General features: G+C 38.9%; 1 protein-coding gene across 1 annotated transcript in view; it reads left to right on the forward strand.

The window, feature by feature from the left end:
- Window positions 1–18,757, forward strand: part of PLCG2 (phospholipase C gamma 2) — a 55,714-nt gene extending 36,957 nt beyond the window's left edge. Inside the window, exons 21-33 of the mRNA XM_071440748.1 lie at window positions 735–803; window positions 1,927–2,036; window positions 2,833–2,929; window positions 3,863–3,929; window positions 4,177–4,334; window positions 6,970–7,072; window positions 8,017–8,226; window positions 8,804–8,949; window positions 9,942–10,056; window positions 11,272–11,439; window positions 11,756–11,844; window positions 15,241–15,425; window positions 16,210–18,757. Of these exons, the coding sequence (XP_071296849.1) occupies window positions 735–803; window positions 1,927–2,036; window positions 2,833–2,929; window positions 3,863–3,929; window positions 4,177–4,334; window positions 6,970–7,072; window positions 8,017–8,226; window positions 8,804–8,949; window positions 9,942–10,056; window positions 11,272–11,439; window positions 11,756–11,844; window positions 15,241–15,425; window positions 16,210–16,252 (1,560 nt within the window). The 3' untranslated portion in view covers window positions 16,253–18,757. The remainder of the gene's footprint in view (window positions 1–734; window positions 804–1,926; window positions 2,037–2,832; window positions 2,930–3,862; window positions 3,930–4,176; window positions 4,335–6,969; window positions 7,073–8,016; window positions 8,227–8,803; window positions 8,950–9,941; window positions 10,057–11,271; window positions 11,440–11,755; window positions 11,845–15,240; window positions 15,426–16,209) is intronic.

Here is an 18,757-nt window from a genome sequence, read left to right on the forward strand (position 1 = left end):
CTAAACAAGGAGCCTGGATAATTAACTGAGGATAAAGGGCTGTTTTCTGGATGGATGTGTTTCATTTTGAGGGAGCTTTGCTTTGGAAAGCCTGAGGTGCTGTCTTCACTTTTCAAGTATATGACTTTTTGAAGCTGTAGGAAACTACATCTGGCAGATCTGCGGAAATCAAAACCGGAGGATTTTGTTTTTTCTGGGGAGACTAAAACAGACTAAAAAGATTTTAGACCTCAGGATTTTTTATAATGTTGCCTATAGCAAAAGTTCTGTATCTTAGGACTGGGTTCAGATGGAATCACAAGGAGAGGATAAAATGAAAAAAATGACTGTGTATATTGTTGTAGAGTCATCTAATAATGAAACCAATACTGGCACTGAAGTACTGTAACACAGAAATCATAAGTGCAGGTATTTCTTTTCTGGTTGTACATAGAAGTGTACTCAAAATCAAAAAATCTTTTGACTGATTAAAAGATACCTTTATGAGGTATTTCTGTTTCACTAGGTTTTACTGTTCATTAAACTGAGGCATAGACAGATTAAATAACACACTCATCTTCAGTTACGTTCAACTGCAGAAGTGAGCAAAACAGAGATGACTGGCTTCCCTCCTCTTCTGTTGGCCTGTGTGCCATCAAAAAGGTGGTTTCAGAAAGAAATGTTCAATAAACATGAAGTACTTTTATAACTTCTTGATTCCTGAAACTTGATTATTTGTTCTTCCTTGTTTTTAGGAAAAAGATATTAATTCCCTCTATGAAGTCAAGATGTATGTGGAGCCCAGTGAAATCACCCCCACAGTGGTATGCTTTAAGAGAGATATTCACACTTACTGTAGACTTCTGAAAATTAGACTTGTTGGTTTCCTGTTGGCAGAAATAAAAAGAATTGAAAGCATCAGGCTGCTTGGTTTAGGGGGGACTGGACAACAGAAATTTAAAGGGTGTGACTTTTTTCAAGCTTCTTGTTAAAATTTGCACCCACACACTTTCTTGTGTGCAAATCCTGTAGTGATTCACTCAGTCTGGGAATGTGGGCACATTCTGCTCTTGGGTCTGTGGTGATGATTTGGTTTGTGGGCCTCCATATTAAATACCTGTGAGAGGGTTCATTTTGAGAAGGCCACATCTTCATGGAAAGAAAGTACAAACTGTGTTTGTGGGTGTCTGTGTACTCTTGTTCCATTAGCAAACATCCTCTGCATGCACAAGTAAGTGCGGAGTTTATTCACATGCTTTCTATAAAAATTTGGTGCCTTTGGTCTATTAATGAATTATTAGAATTTTTATCCTTTATATGCTGTTTTAAAAACAGTTGTCCCAGCAAAAATTACTTGTCTGTAATTCTTGCAGTGCCTGCCTACTGGTAAATTCTCACAAAAATCACCTGCTTGTAAATTTTGTCACTGATTCTTTTTAGTAATTTTTGCCAGTGAATTTGCATTGCTGCTGAAGCATTTGGGTAGGAGTAAATTCAAGATAGAGGTTTAGTTCATCCTGCTGAAACTTTGTCTTCCTAAAGGAACTGTGACCAGCAGGATTGCTGATGGGGTTTTGAAGTGGAGGTTTTGTAGGCACCTAAGCCTGAAAACTCCAATGTGTTATAAAAATAGAGGATTTATATTTCACTTTGGTTTTTAAAAATTTTTGGTTTTATGTTTTCTACCTTAATTATGCTGCAGAACCCAAGAAATATTTTATTTTTTCTTTTTCTTTTTTTTTTCCAAGCTGATACTTGCAGAGTACCAAAGTAGCATCACTTACTTCCACCAATAGATGTCACTCAGGAACTTCAGTATTTTGTTTTCTAAGCTTCATGATAACAACAAAAAAATCCAATCTGCCCTAATTTTTTTTTAAGATTGCATTATTGATTATTTTATGACCTGTCCCCTCAGATGACCCCTTTGCTCTGTTTCTCTTAAAGCCTCAGAGAACAGTGAAAGCCTTGTATGACTACAGAGCCAAAAGGAGTGATGAACTGAGCTTCTCTCGAGGAGCTTTAATTCATAATGTCACAAAGGAAACTGGAGGCTGGTAAGGACAAAAATTCCTCCTGGGAGGACTTTTGGTGACTTACTAGATGGAGGAAAAAATGAGCTTTGAGTAATAGTTTTTAAAAACTGCCTGTTGTCTGATTGCTGCTTATTAACTGTGCCCTTATGAGTCTTTATGCCAGTGTATTAAAAAAAACCAAACAAAACCAGACACAAAATCCCCTCATCTTTAATTCTCTTTTCATGTCTTTTTGATTTTTCTATTCCACAGCAATAACCTCAGCCTGCAGAACCTCCATAGTCTGGTATATTCCCTATTTTTCCCATAATACATCCATCCTTCCTGAACATTTGTGTGTTCTGGGAAGTCATTGCAATCATTGCTCTTCTTCTGTCCTTGCTCTGCTAAGCATTTCTCAGGAATCAAACCCACCTTTTTTACTGCTCTATACAGTCTCCCTTGATCACAGGTTTTCTTTTTTAGCTGGCTTGTAAATTGCTTGGAAAGCTTGGGAATCTAATGTTTCCCTGTAGTTTCTACAGGGTAATCAACCACATAATAGTATTTTTAGTACTGGAGGGGGAAAAAGCCTCTTAAGTCATTAATTGCAGTTTACAGTAACTGTAATCCCTCTGAAATCATCTGTTACTACAGTTAATGATTGCTTTGTTAGAGCTCTTAGCTACTTCATCATTTATATTTTTGGTGATAGGCAGCTAGACAATCTAGTATGGGGTATTAATGACCAATTTCATGGGGATTATTGCTTCATTAATGGCCTTTTGAAGCACTTTAACTTTTTTTTCATTCTCTCTACTTGTCGGTTTAAATTCAGGTGGAAGGGGGATTATGGAGAAAAAGTCCAACATTATTTTCCATCTAATTATGTTGAAGATCTGTCATCTGATAACTCTGCTGAGCTTGAAAATCAGGTGAGGGTTATGGTTTGCTACATTTCCTTGGCCACATACTGAAGTGGAAGTCTGGTTTATACACTCACAATTCCATGTGCTGTGTTTAAGAGAGCAGAATAGAGGGATGAATGCATTCTTCATTGTTCTCTGCTCCTGAATATTTTTGTCAGGACATCCCTTGCTGAAAGCTATTAAAGGAGATAAAATATCTTGAGTTGGAATGGATCCCCCACATATCTATGATTTTATGATAGCTGAATTGGTGAGATTTTAGGAGATTATGGTTGTTTCCTGCTAATAAAAATCATGAACAGTGTAAATTTTTCATAGGTTGGCTAAACAATAACATTTAAAGCCTGAAACTTAACTAGTTTCCCTGTATAATCACTGTCTTAATATTTACAAATAAGAAAATTATATGTCCAAACACACCTTGAGTGGTTTTACTCTCCATTATTAAGTTTTTATGCATAAACCAATCCTGTTTGTCAAAAGAATCTAAAAAATCTGGTCCCCTGTCTTGGACAAAGAGCTCTTCAACAAAAGAAAACAGAACTGAACAGTAACAAGTTTTGACATCTTTGGATTTCAAAAATAAAACATTGAATTCTTATGTTCTTCTGAAGCACTTCCAATGATTTTCCAGAAGTCTTTGGAGAAAACCACAAGTATTACATTTCCTCCCCCCTGGTTATTGTAACCCTAAACAGAGTTGAAAAAGCAGCAGTTATGTCAGGACAGAAGCTACTACAAAGTAGTCTTGTTTTGACTTCTCTCACTGAAGGGATTCTTGTGTGTTTTTTAGATATGAAAACAGGCTTTCAAACATTATAGTGAGCATGCTGTCAGTAAAGCTGAGATTAGATTTAATGGTGCACATTTATTATTTGTTAATGTCCTGAGTGTGTTCATTCAAGAGATTTAGGGTCAGATTTAACTCATGTTTTTCAGATCATTGAGGACAACCCACTGGGCTCTCTGTGTCGTGGCATCCTGGTGCTCAATACATACAACGTTGGTGTGTATTTTCTGATGCTTATATATGGACTCCTGACCTTTCTCTATTAAGTAGACTCTTTTATCTTAAGCAGGAGAGATTTTTAAAAAAACAAACCCCTCAAACACCTACTTGTATTAATATAGCCAGCAGAATTAATATGTTGAAACTTGATAATACTAAATGCTGCAATAAATCAACAATGACACCTTAGAAAAAGAGCTGTTGGATTTCAGTATAAATTTCTTGCTATGGTATTACCTAACAGTGAAAATGCCACAAGGAAAACACAAAAAGCCTTTTGTCTTCATTCTGGAACCTAAGAATCCAGAAGATCCATGTGTTGAGTTTGCAACTGATAAAGTAGAAGAACTCTTTGAATGGTACCAAAGCATCCGTGAGATCACCTGGAAAACAGCAGAAGAGGTATTGCTGCAAATTTATCTGTTGTTGTTTTAATAATGTGCTGCTATAAATTTGCAATAGCTTTTGTCTTTAGCTGCCCTATACTGCTAAATGTTGCTCTCACATGGTCCTTCACCCTCTTGCATATTGCTGTTGTCTGCTCGTTTTATTGATGCTGTGCATCTTGTTCCATAACCTCTCTGGGGAATAGTACATGAATTAGCACTTTATGTAAATTGATGTTAACAGGAGTTTTCCAGCAGAGTACTGTCTGTATTGCACCCTGCCCCTCAGTGAAGTGTGCTTGCTAGGCCAGAGTGGATGCCACTACAATTTTCCATCTGGTCACACTGGTTCATCCCAGTGTTGAGCAGAAGCTCTGATATCAGGGTGCTCTTTTCAGAGCTGTGAATCCACCAGTGAGGATGTGTGAAATCTGAGCTGCCATTCCCTAAACTCTTCTTATCCTCTTTGCTAACTCTGCTCTCCAGTGAATGCAGTGGCACTGATAGAGGATTGCTTGGCCAGTACTTTATTTGTAACTAATAACCACATTCTGGATTTGCCAGTTCTTCAACAGTAGTATTTCCAAGTACTTGCCTAGAAATTCAAGGATTCTGCCCAAGTTTACCTTCTATGTCCCTCTACTGCCACTTAAAGATATTCTTCAGGACTTGCTGTTCCTGTTCTGATGCACTAATTTACCTCCCTGTAATCTTTTCTAGTATTTAAGAAGTCTCCATCTTCACCAAAAAGTCCTTACTTTGGCTGTGTTTAAGGGTACTTTTTTTGTTGCTTTTATTCATCTTTTATTAAGTGGGTGCTATGGTTGATAGAAAATGTGTTTCAGTGTTTCAGGCTCGTGGTGTTTATCTGTCATATGGAGTGGAAGTGCTCTGAGGGTTGTCCTGATCCTATTTATAGCAGACAAGTTGATATCTCAAGCAGAGGACTGCAAATCCAGCAAGGGGAGAAGCAACAGGAGCTGTTGACCTATTGTTGGGGGAGGAGAGATACAGTTCTTGTGCTAGGCTTTCATTCAAAAGTAAAAATGAGAAAAAGAGAAACACGACCTAAAAGAAGTGTCTCCAAATTGAATGTTTTTTATGCTACAACAATGGCTCTTCAGGAGCCTGGCAGCTTTTTCTTTCTCTGTACAGTTGGAGAAGTATTAAACAGTCTGTGTTCAAAGATGCTTTAAAACTCATTTCTGTCAGTTGGGAGGCTTTTCTCACAGCGTGGCCTCTACAAAGTTCACATGACAGACTGACTGCTGCATGGGGAGGGGATGAAGATGAGGAAAGGCCCTTGTTGCCAGTACAGTTAAGAGGCTGAATTTTGGGGAAGGAAAAAGCACAGTGAGTTAAGACTGTGCTGCAGTGTGATACAGGGGGATTTTTAAATGAGTTTGGTTATGGACAATGTCTGTTATGCACAAAAAATAAAACTAAGCTTCATGTCTCTTGTAATCTCTGCTCAGTACTGACACTTACCATGCTCCCTGGGGTGGCTGTTCCTTGCTCTGCTGCTTGGTTATCTCTAGAGGGTTCTGGCTAGAAATGAGCCCATGCCCCCAAAAAGTGTTTTTTTGCTGCTCAGAGCTCTGGTTGATCAATGTCTGGGAACTGTGGTGGATCACTAAGTACAATAAGGTTTGTACTTAGCTTTTTCCCAAGATTATTTCCAAGTCTAAACTGTGTTCCTCTTTCTTTTTCTTTGACTTCAATGTATAATCTCTGGTTCAGTGAGATATTCTGGAAACCTGTGGCTCCTTGGTTCTGATTTTCATTCCCTTTATGTTTGTCGTGTTGAGGGAATTCTTTTGGAAGGCTTCCTGACTGCTGCTGCTTCATGATCTTTTGTGCCAAAGCTAATCACTATTCAGTATGGGACTCCTCTAACATGTTTTATCCTGTAGCTGCTTCTTGTGCCTGAAAAGCCTCCAGCCCAAATGTCTCCACTCAGGACATGTCTTGCTGCTTTTAGCGGTTCCCAGTCTCTGCTGGCAGGGAATACTGCTCAGCTCCCACAGAGCAGGTGCTTGCAAACGTGGAAGCAGAGAGAGCAGGTTTGGTTCTGGGGATTTAACAAGCTTGCACATGATTTTCCATACAGAACATGATGGGTTTGGTGCACAAATAGAAAACGACATAGGAATGATGCTCAGAGGGTATGAATTTCACTGTTTGGGAGTTACTAACAAGACTCAAGTTCTGCCAAGGATTATAAATAGATACAGAAACACTTTACTACCCTTTGCATTTTTTCTGCATACATTTACATTTATATGAGGTATAGGGTTAAGAATGCAACTAAAATTGAGTTGAGTAGAGCCACATTAAAAGAAAAAAAAAAACCAACGTTGCCAGGAATCCAAGCATGACTGATCAGGGAAGAACTGAAACCCTTGCTTACAAAACAGCACCTTTGTCCCCACCAAAAAAAACCTATAAGAACATCCCCAACTAAACCTCAGCATCTGGTTATTACCTGTTCTCTTGAGCTGGGTCTGAAAGTGCATTACATCTGTGCAAGTGCCTAAGGTATCAGATAGGAATCTGGGCACCAAAGAAGGCTTTCATTAGAGTGCACCCTGGAGCTACTGTGCCATAATTCTCAGTGTTCCTAGAATCTAAAACTTTGTTATGTTTTCCAGGAGAACAGGAGGAAATACTGGGAAAAGAATCAGTTAATTGCCATTGAATTGTCTGATCTAGTAATCTACTGCAAGCCAACAAGCAAAACCAAGGACAATTTAGGTATTGCCTTTAACATTACATTTCATTTTTACCCTTTTGACTACCTTTACAGATGTTAGTTGGGATTTTAGGTCTGAAGATAAAATCTGTCCTACTGGAAAACAAAGCCCTGCTTCACCCAGGCAGTTTTCAATAGCACTTTGAAATTGTACACCAGGGAACTTGGTGCTGTTCTGTCACAAAAGAGCTGTCACAAATTTTAATTAGTTAACTAGAGACACCCTCTCAGATGTATATTCCATAGGGAAGCTCACTAGTTATATGTCAATTGACTTTTTTGAGATTAAAAACTCTGGCTGAGCACTTGTGATTTGTTTGTAAAAAACCTTCACAAATAAGTTTACTGTGCATTTTTTAATTTTACTGTAAGAACATGTTTGCCAGGACTAAGCTGTTGGAATGATGTATGGCTTCATAACATAACTGGGCCTGTGTAAGTGCAGCTGTGGATTCTGACACTGAAATATATACTTTTAATTCCAGTTTTTTGTCATTGCTGCTGGAGAAGCCAGTAAATGTGCCCTTTTTCTTTAAGTTTCTTTGTAAATGTTTTTAATAAGCTGTCACTGCATTTAAGACATTATAATTATAGTAATTTTTGAGGCATTGACTAACCCTGGCTCACCCTTTCTTCTCCCCAGTTAGACCCAGGAAAAGATGTCTCATTTAAATATGTGTTATAGTGATCAGAAGTACATTATTAGCAATGATGAGATGAGAACATGACTGCAGGCTCTTATCTGCCCTTCTGTAAAGCATGTGGCAGGAAGGCAATTTCAACTTTCAGGCTTGATTTTCAACCATTTTGCTTGAAAACAGCGCCAATTATTGCAGTAAAGGACAAGGCAAAATAAAGTAAAACAAAGTTTAGGTGAAAATACAGTATAGATGTCAACTTCTTTCTTCCTTTGGTAACCACTCTTCTTCCTCCTGCCCCTGTGTAGACAATCCTGATTTCAGAGAAATCCGTTCTTTTGTGGAAACCAAGGCAGAGAGCATTGTGAAGCAAAAGCCACTGGAGTTGTTGAAGTACAACCTGAAGGGCCTGACTCGTGTCTACCCCAAAGGACAGAGGGTTGACTCATCCAACTATGACCCATTTCGCCTCTGGCTTTGTGGCTCCCAGATGGTGGCTCTGAACTTCCAAACTCCAGGTAATTTTCCCTTTGAAAAAGAATCTAATCCACCTTCTGTTTCACTGTAAATGAGCCCCTTTATGGCCCTTCTGCCCTTCTCATCACCATCCTAATTATTTGAACTTCTCTGCAAGAAGCTGAAGAAGTTTGAAATTTGTGTTTTCATGTGTGTGTTGCCATCCAGAGCTGGGCCCCAGAAACAGGTCTCCAAAAGCCTTGTCTCTGAGCCCAACTGCCCTAAAAGTTTTATTTCACTTTCATCTCTTGGTAGGAAGCAAGCAGATATATTTAAAGTGAGTTTCAGATGGATGAATACAGTCACAGGGAAGGCTGTATTCCACTTCATGGTGAGGGCCAGCTAGTTTGTGATACACTGATAGGAAGCTAACTGGGGATGGAGGTGGGGTTTTTTGGGATTAGAATTGGTGGAAAATGGCCAGTCAGATTCAGTTACTGAAGGAACTGAGTCTCCCACCTTTCCAGCTCGTTCTGAAGTGGTGGCCAGAAAGAATTGCAGAGAGGAGCCATTAATCTGGTATTTCCTTAGCTTTATTCCAGGATATCTTGTGTTGTGACTGTTTAACTCTCTCCCCAGATAAATACATGCAATTGAACCATGCCTTGTTTTCCCTGAATGGACGCACTGGCTACGTGCTGCAGCCAGAGAGCATGAGAAATGAGGAGTATGACCCAATGCCAAATGACTCCAAGAGGAAATTGCAGATGATTATGACAGTTAGGGTAAATCTCTTTCGTAAATTATGTTTTTTTACAAGTCATAAATCTCTATAAAACTAAAAATAAAGCTATTATGTTTCAGAGCAAGATCTGACAGATTGTCAAAATACTGTTTTTAAATGTCAGTGTGTGTGAGAATAGAGCTAACTTCACTGGTTCCTGAAAAGAAATACATGTCTTTGTCATGCTAATGAAGAACATGCTATAGGACTGAAAACACAATCCTGGGATGATTTTGTGTAATTGCTAATAAATATATCAAATGAACTAACTTGAATTTCCAATCAAATGAATTCTTAGTAGAAGGGTCCTATTGGTGATTGATTAGCAGCAGACTAAATAGTTCAGGGATTTTGAGTGTGAAAGAAAGATAGTTATAATGAAATATAGAAAGTAAACAGAAAACCTAATAAGCTGATCCCCCACTTTGTATTTAATACACTGTGACTTAATCTGAATGTCATTCTCATTTTTCCTCAAGAGATGAGTTTACCATTGGAAAATGTTGCCATCTTGACTGGGTGCCAAACAGGGTTGAACTTGTTTCTGTTCTCAGTTGCTATGCAGTAAGACAGATTCTTTAAAAGTATTTTTTCTGAGAAGGAAGAAACACATTAATTACTCTTCACTATAGTTTAAAGGTGAGGTAAACAGGGCCTGTGAATGCAAAGCAGAAATGTCTTGAAATGGGTATGTAATAAACACCGAAGAAAGATAACAGAACTTATGCTCCAGGCCATTACACTGTGTGTAATGAATGTCAGCTACATTTTCTTTTTTTTTCCTTACAATGAAAATAATTGAGTTACCCAGACTACTGGAAGTATTGTTATTGTTGGCACAGATAATACATGCAAACATATTCAAGAGAGAGAATGTGTGCTTTTCCATGTTCTGGATTTTTCCCCCCTCTAGTTCTGTAGGCTACCTTCTGTTAGCAAAAATGATGCCAAGTTTCCTTTGGAGGTGGTTCTAATTTACAGTTGCTTTTGCAGGTTTTAGGTGCTCGTCATCTCCCTAAACTTGGTAGAAGCATTGCCTGTCCCTTTGTAGAGGTTGAAATTTGTGGGGCTGAATATGACAACAGCAAATTCAAGACAACAGTTGTGAGTGAGTATCTGTGGGTTTCTGTGTTGCAGGGATATGATTCTACTTCTAGGGTACTTAAAGTGAGCAGAGGATGAACGTTATAGGGGGAGTAAATTAACTGTAGCTCTAGACTGATGAGTCACAAACTCTTGTTCTCTTGCTTATCATGGGGCCTGTTAATTTGAGAAACTTCAATGTATACCAAATTTAGAAAAAACAGTACTATTGCAGTTGGGAAAAAAAATAGTCCCATTCTGTTGTGTTGTCGCCCATGCATAAGTTTGTGTATTTGCATATTTTAAAAAATTATTGTCTTGGGAGTGCCTCCAACAGTGCTAGTCAGTTCCCAAAAGTCTGGCCCAAATGGGGAGTTACTACTGTGAGCTCCAGACTGTGTTTATCTAAACTGAGGTTCTGAGACTGGCACCCCCTTGGAGGCAGCTTGGGTGTATAGGGCTGTAAAATGATTTAACTTGAAATACATTAGAAGTTTGATCAAAGCTTAGTCCTGGGGAGTTCTGGATAAGGAATGTGTTTGTGTGTGCATGAACTTAAGTGTGCTGAAATGGGGCAATATTTCAGCCACTTCATACTTCACCATTTAGTATTTCTGGATGCAACAGTGTTCCCCTGGTAAAAAACAGGCTGTGGTTCTGATTATCCAAACCAGTGATACCAGTGGAAAATAACCACAGCATCAGGAGCAGAATGTGCATTGTGGCTCCTCAGTACTTTAGAGAAGATGATTATGATTTAAACTTTCTGTGGGAAGTGACCAAGGTGTTAGAGAGCAAACTTCCTGGCTGTGTCACATAAACCAAATCTTGGTCTTGGTCTTGGTGTTCTGTACATAACTAGAAAAAAATTGGACCAAGGTACATGAGTGTTCCTAGAGCTTTTCCTGCTTTCTCTTGGATATGGAACATTTCTGTTATGAATGCAAGAAATTAATTAGCTTTTTCTTTTCTTTACAAATACATGTCCTAGGAGGTTTTATATGTTTGAATACAAATAATAGCCTTTCTTCATGGATTTTCATCCCTGCCAAGTTTCCTCCCACCCCCCACCACCAAGTAAACAAATACAAACTTTCTGAAGCAAGGTTACAACATGAGACAGATGGCATATAGGATTTTTGGGCTTCTGTATCCCTAGAAAATTTCCTGGGATACATACTCATATGTGAATGAAGTGAAATTATTGCTTCATACTGCGACTGTTTCCTTTTCATTACAGATGACAATGGCCTTAATCCAATTTGGGCACCTTATGCAGAGCAAGTGAGATTTGAAATTTACGACCCAAATCTGGCGTTCCTGCGCTTTGTTGTTTATGAGGAGGATATGTTCAGTGATCCTAACTTCTTAGCACATGCCACTTTTCCCATCAAAGGAATCAAATCAGGTGAGATCAGCAGCTATAATGAGCATTACTGTTGAGCATTACTGAGCTGTGCCTTCCTCTCTGATGCCAGACTCCCTCCTGCCTTGATGAAGCTCCTTCCTCTGGCTTTACTTTTCAAGAGCATGTGAAATCAGGTGTTTCTCAATTTTGCCAGTCTTGCCTTTTGCTCCTCTGCAACTGCCATAGTTGAGCCTGCTTTCAGCAGAGGAGCATTTGAACACTGAAGAATGTTCAAAGTATGCACCATTTCCGTGACTCCGAATTTCCCCTTGATGGATTCTATAATTTCCCTTTGTTTTCCTTCCCCCTGCCCCAGGTTTTAGGTCAGTTCCTCTCAAGAATGGCTACAGTGAAGATATAGAGCTGGCCTCGCTGCTGGTGCACTGTGAGATGCAGCAAGTCCTGGTGAGAAGCAGTGGGGTTTGTTGTGTGCACTCAGGGTGTCTGTTACCAGTTCTTTGTGGGAACCAGGAGCTGAGGATTCAGTTTTCTGTTCTGTGTCTGATGTGCTGTTGTCAAGCATTTCTTCTGCAGGTACTGGGGAAGACAAATAGCACAAATTGAGTTACTCTCCCTCTGGGTGGACAGATTACACGGTTGTTAAAAGAAATAACACACAAACAAAGCCTCATTACCTCCAATAGTTTTTGCTGTAACAGCATGGTCGTTGTCTTTCCTTCTTAACTGACTGATGCCATGCAAAGCTAGCTAAAATCAGCTTTGGCTTCATAGATTAATCTTTTTTTTTTAAGGTCCTACATAAAAAGAAATCACTTCAGCAATAGAAGATAGTAATTTCTCCCAGTATTTCATTAAAATAAACAACCCATCAAGTAGAAGACGTATCTGATTCTTAAAGAACTGCTAATCTCCTCCTTTTAAGCCTCTCTAAGCACCTACTTGAAATAGTAGTATTTTAAAACACATAGGGGAAAAATAATGATGCTCATGAATCCAGGCATTAAAGCAGCTGATCTGTGAACAGTATTTGTTGGTGTTCCAAGGGTGCTGCTGTATATGTTGATTTGTAGGATATTTCTCAGACTCTTTCTCAATAATATATTACATAATATAAATACACTTGTGATATGATGAAAGTTTAAAGATGCTTCTGGGAAGTGGCTATTTCAGGGTGCTTTCCAGCACCCTTCTGATTCAGAGAAAAAGAAATTTCAAGTTCTTATTTTTAGTCTGTCAAACCATTCAGGCCCACGCTGCACTTCACACTAGTGACATTATTTTCCTGATTGAAACATCAGCTTCTCTGAACTCTAAGTCATTATGTCTCCAGAGGGATTTGTACCTGCAGTTGCATACACTGAACTGGAAATTTCTGAATTCAGTCACATTGTTCTTCCCAAAGGAGTGGAAGCCTTTTTCAAACATCCTTTGTGGAGGTTTTTATGAAGCCACCTTATAACACCTGATGTAAAATGACAGTGTGTGCAATGACAGTTTTTGAAAGCTGTGGTAGGTTCCTCTAAGTTCCTTCTGTGGGCCAGCCAAGGGTTCTGAGAGCAGGAGAGGATCAGAAGCTGAGACCAGGGATGTATGTGTGTGAAGAGGAGACCTGTATCCTTTCAAGATAATATTTAAATTGCTCATATTTCATGGACTCAATCTCATAGGGGAGGCCTGATAAACTGCTGGTTCTGGGCTTGCTCCCTTAGAGAAAACTGGCAAAGTCACCATTGCCTAATGCTGAGCATGGACATCACTTGTGGATACATTGCAAACCCCTCCTGCCGTGGTTTCTCTTCAGGAATCCAGATCATTATTGCCTGGGGCAGGAGCAGCTCTCAACTGTTGTTCATAGCAGCAGTCTGTCCCCCAATCTGTCAGCACTGACTCCTTTGACAGTAGCACATTTCACACTCTAGAATCCCCTTCTGCTTGTCAAGCCAAATGAAGATGCAGCTCAGCTCGGTGTTTTTACAATGCCTGGTGGCAATGCAGTGCAGGACAACTTCCAAAAACTTCCTTTTGTTTGGCAGCCTGCAACAAGCCCAGACTCACCACAGTTGTCAACTCTAGAACTTTTGCCAGGTCATTCAAGAAGCATCAAAAAAGATTCAAGGCTGCCTCTGTTCCTCTGCTTCTTTTTAAAAAGTGATGGCCTTCCATAAAATAATGACGTTTAATAACAGGCCTTCCATAAATAATGCCATTTAATAATGTCTGTTTATATACAGAGCCCATCTGCATGTGCTTGGAGATGAAATACAGAATTGTAATGAGGAATTACAGATGGCTGTGAAGTTTATCAGGAATAGTAAAGTGAAAACATTTTAGACATAAATATACACATTTGTGAATTATTATGTGGGGCCTTATTATTCCTGTACAACTTAAACATGTTTTTTGATATTGTAGGAATTATACTATATTGAAGTGGTTGTTGCACTTAAAGGCATGTCTTATTTGCTTGAAAATTGATTTACTTCCTTCAGAAAGTGCATGTATTTCTTCAGCTTTGTCTGACTACAGACAGCCTCAATGGTGTATATGTTCTTGATTTAAAAGATTGAAGTGGACATCTTAAAATGCAGTTTAAGCTTTAACCTTTGTGGATACATTTATTTACAAGAAATAACAGTGGTACATATGCATCTTGATGATTACACCTGCAAATTGGTAATTAACAATCTGCATTTCTTTTGTGATTTGGGAATACAAAGTTTCCTACCCCTTTACAAACAAAAATTAAATAAATTACTCTTTAAGTCTTAATCAGCAGCATAGCACTGAGGCTGTTTCAGTTGCTCCAACCCATGCCTGCACAGGAATGTGTTTCAGGAGGAAAAAAGGGTTTAGGAAAGGATCTTGTTGCTGTAACTGAAACCTCTTGGGTATGTTGCTAAGCTATCAATTTTCCTAGATCTGTACTGAATGCAGAAAGAGGCATTCTTATTAGTATGCTGCCTCTGAAAATGTTTGGATTTATTACATTTATTGATTGCATGTCATTTCTTGTAGAAGGAGTATCTTGTTTTGCTGCTGATGTGAAAATTAAGACTTCAGTCCTGCCAGTTCAGTTCCCCACTAGTAACTCTATAAAGAGGCAGCTTTTGCATCCAAAGTTTTGAAGTATTAAAATAATTTGAAGTCCTAAAGGGAATCATGATGATTGCTTATGGTTGTGGAATTTTGTGAGACCTTCTTCTGTGGGCCACAATAGAAACTTAGACCCACTCAGTTCCTTTGCAAGAACTGAATTGCCATAGTTACAGAGAAATACAGGATCTGTCCTTCTTTCTTGGTACATCTGAGTATTTGCTGCTGTAAGGGGTCCTATTTACCAGGCAGTATTTTGACCCTTAGTCTACATTTCAATAGAAAATCCCCAGGATTGTCACTTTGTCACATGATAGGCAAATATGATGGAAGAGCCAAAACCTAAACATTTGAAAAAAAGTATTTTTAATATTTTTATAATCTGATAAGCCATCATGATACACTATTTTCTGTTCTTTCCTCAACAGACTATTAAGGAAAGATATTACAATAGAAGTGTTTAGATACACGAATTTTGTGATCTGTGCTAGAATGTCCCTGATGCCCCTGTCAGAGGGTATGGCTGGTCTTGCTGTGGGGCTGAGGAATGTTTTTTAGTGCTTTCTAAGTTAGTTTGTTTCCAGAAACATTCCATAAACATCCTATCAAACCAATTTTATAAAATGTTCTATGCAGTTATTAAAATGTGGTTAGGAAAACAAACTCACCCCCCAAACTCTGCTGGTTCTGTCTCATTTTGGGAACAATTTTTACAAAATCACCTTGATTTCCAATGTTCCTTTGAAGGAAAGTGAAGAGGAGCTTTATTCCTCCTGTCGGCAACTTCGGAAGCGCCAGGAGGAGCTGAACACCCAGCTGTTCCTCTATGACAGCCACATGAACATGAGGAACCCCAACAGGGATGCAATTCTGAAAGAATTCAACGTCAATGAGCACAAACTACAGATTTATCAAGAGACTTGCAACCGCAGGTGGGTTGATGATCATTCTCCCTTCCAAGGCAGCTCTGTCATGACAGGATTTACGGTAAAGAAACCTCAGCCGTATCAAAGGGAGCATCTAAGGAGTGGTGAGGGTAGAATGAGCTCATCTGGAACGAGGGAAGGGCTGTAGAGAAGCCAGGCTGGGCCTTAAGCCACTAGAGGCCAGCAGAAGCTGAGGAATGTGTGCAGAGGAATCTCAGTGGCAGTGATCACAGTGACACTTGTAATCCTGTCAGGTTTTATATCCCTCTCTGCTGCTCTCTGGGAGGAAAGCCTGGAAGTATATACAGACAAATAAATAAACCTCCTCACTCTTGCTACACTATCAGAGTTATGTCCCTGGAAATGTCATGCACATATGAGATATGTGGGAACAGATACACAAACCACAAAAGATAAAACCAGTATTGAGTTGTAACAGCACAGCATTGTCAGTTCAGTGTCAGTGATAATAATCCAGAGCTTAGGGGAAGGTTCCTTCTCCTTTGCTGCCACCTTTGGCTGGGTGTGAGGGAGATAGAGGGGGAGGCTTCATGTACCGAGGGGAAGTTTTGAGTAGATCTCAAGACTTTAAATATTCTTGCTCTTTTTTTGTGTGTGCTGAACAGCTGTGTGAATCACTTGTTTGCTCCCATTTATTGAGGGAAAAATGGCAGTGCTCATTGCTGATACATAATTTGCCACTGGTATCCAAGTACATTGAGTTTGGTAGACTGTTTTCCTCTGAGAAATTCCTATTAGGCTTGACTTTTTCCTTTTCTTTTCCCTTAAGATTAAAGGAGAAGAAAGTCAGTAACAGCAAATTCTACTCTTAGAGCCCATCATTCTTTGATGTGTGCTTTATGGTGCAATTCAGGAAGAGATGAATTTATCCAGATCATCCTGCTCAGTGACGGTCTCATCAGACAGAATGACTGGAAGAAGAGAAGGAAGAGGAAATATGGATTTCCTTTATAATTTTTCTTCTAAGAAAAACTGGTTTAATACCTAATAATTTATATTCTGTACAAAGCGTACCCTCTGTGCAGGCCAGAACTTCTGTGTATTCAAGATTTTTAAAACTTGAGGATGTGTAGTTGAATGGACCTCACTTCTCATTATCAATACCTGAAGTACAAATCATCTCCTGCATGTGTGTACACAGGCACAGTGTCACAGATAAGACAGTCACAACAATTTGCATGCATGGAATCACACCACTTCAACAACCTGGCTCCTCAAGATTAACTAGTAGTGAGTTTTTAATTTATTAAATGCTGTAAAAGCATTTCTACACCAGCATTGTCACGTCATGTATGTTACAGTCCTCAAGACAGCAGATTGTGCTGCTGATACTGTATAAAATATTTTGGGCAGCTATTGTCTCTTATTAAAACTTTTCTGTTACATTTTCAAGAACAAGATAATATGTTAATTTTGTTGAAAGCAAATACCCTCTGTTACTGTAGTTGTGTTTTTCTTGTTGAACTCTCTTTAAAGGTTCAAGAAAGGAGCAATGTGTGAACCTCTATTCATAGCCCCTGTGAACTTCTGTTCATAGCCTCGAGGCACTGGAAGGAAAAGTTTCAAGATATGCAGTAAGAGATATATGTTTGTTTGCAGAAAGAGAAGGTATTTAAAATTCTGAGCAGCACTTACTTTTGTACAGTATCATTTCTGCAAATCCTTTCAGCTGCTAATGTGCTTAGAAATGAATTTTTAAATGAACTGTCAATTTTTAATCTTGCAATCCTACATAGACGATAGTCAAATGATAGTGTTCTGTAAATGTAGACTGTTTTCCCAAAATGTAACTAATCCAAGAATGGTAGTGTGCACAAATATAGAGGTACATCCTTCTGGTGCCTTAATCAAATCAAGAACATGAAGCTGCAGATGAGAATACTTGTTAGATTAACAAGTGTATTTTCCTGCCAGAGCAGAACTAAAGGCCTTCGATGGAATATTTAACAGCAGTTGTCATCATTTGTGTATGTGTTGGTCCTTTGTGCTAGTGCTGTATTGTCACCATCAAATTCCTGGTTGTTGTATCTCTACATGGGATGAGTTTTGCTATCTATATTCTCAATTTCAGTGTTCCAATGTGTGCAGAGGAGTTTAGTTTTTGGAGTGACTGCCTGAGGCATAAAATGCTGCTTCCACAGAGCTGTACTTCTGATCACAGAGGACTTGCACAGATTTGGGATTCATGGCCTGATGCAGCTGCCTCAGCAATTTTCCATTTCTCTTGCTCCCCATGCTGTGAGTTCTGTTGTTTCAAGAGGCGCTTAATTGATGCCATTGTGCATTCACAGATGATGGTTTGAGGAACCCCCTTGAGGCTTTAGCTATTCTGTAAAGACAGTCTTGTCTCAGAGATGAAAGTGTTATAATAGTGCATCCCACAATGGGGTGGCGTCTGTAAATTTTTTATTATAAAGAAATTAATTACTAATCACCCAACTGAAAACAGAAAACTTAAAGGCCATTCTCTCCTTTTCATCATGCTTCCTGAATCTCTTCAGGACCCAGCTGTGATTGACCTGTTCAATGAATTAGATGGGTGTAAACCCTGCTCAAACAAAGAAAAAAAAAAAAATCACATCAACTGTGGATTTGGGAGGTGGAGCTATAACCTCGACTGCTGTATAGAGCTGGTTTTATCTTCATTATCCAGGTGTGGATTGTTCTGCCTGTCAGAATTCTTTTTAAGCTCAGTTCTAGAGCATACCCAACCAAACTGTCCATTTGTCCTGGCTTTCTCCACTGGTGTGTGTATTCCTGACACAGCACAGCCACTGTGTGATGGACTCAGGAGTGAGTCCCTCACACTGCTCTTGTGCAAATATTTAAGAATTATCTCATTTTGTAGTCCTTTGAAAAGTGCTGTGCACATTCTCCACTCATGCATAATGTCAGGGGTTATAAGAGCCACTCCATCAGTATTTATGCAAATGCATTTTGTTTTACAGTAAAACTTTTCCCCAGAATATGATGTTACACTGTGTGCAGAATGAAAATACTGCAGTGACTCTTCTGCTGACTTGCAAGTGGTGGGAAAGGCTATTTTCTAACTCTTCTCTTGGTTTTGCATTCTGTGTTTTATCTCCAAGACCTCACCTCTCAGTTCTTCCTTGGGACAGGCTCTGTAGCAACTTTATCACAGTTGCAGCTGTTTGAGTATGAAAGTAGGTTTGAATGTGTGTACTAATTTTTTTAATCCAGGAGGGAAAACATTTATACATTTTTGAAGTTAACAATTGTTAAATTGTTATATTCTTATAGAAACGGTTTTAAATCATTGAAATAACTTATTTTAATAAAAAATTGTTGATATCTCA

Source organism: Agelaius tricolor, unplaced genomic scaffold (assembly GCF_023055355.1).
Source record: "Agelaius tricolor isolate 1412-34295 unplaced genomic scaffold, bAgeTri1.0.p SCAF_15, whole genome shotgun sequence".
Classification (NCBI taxonomy): Eukaryota; Metazoa; Chordata; class Aves; order Passeriformes; family Icteridae; genus Agelaius; species Agelaius tricolor.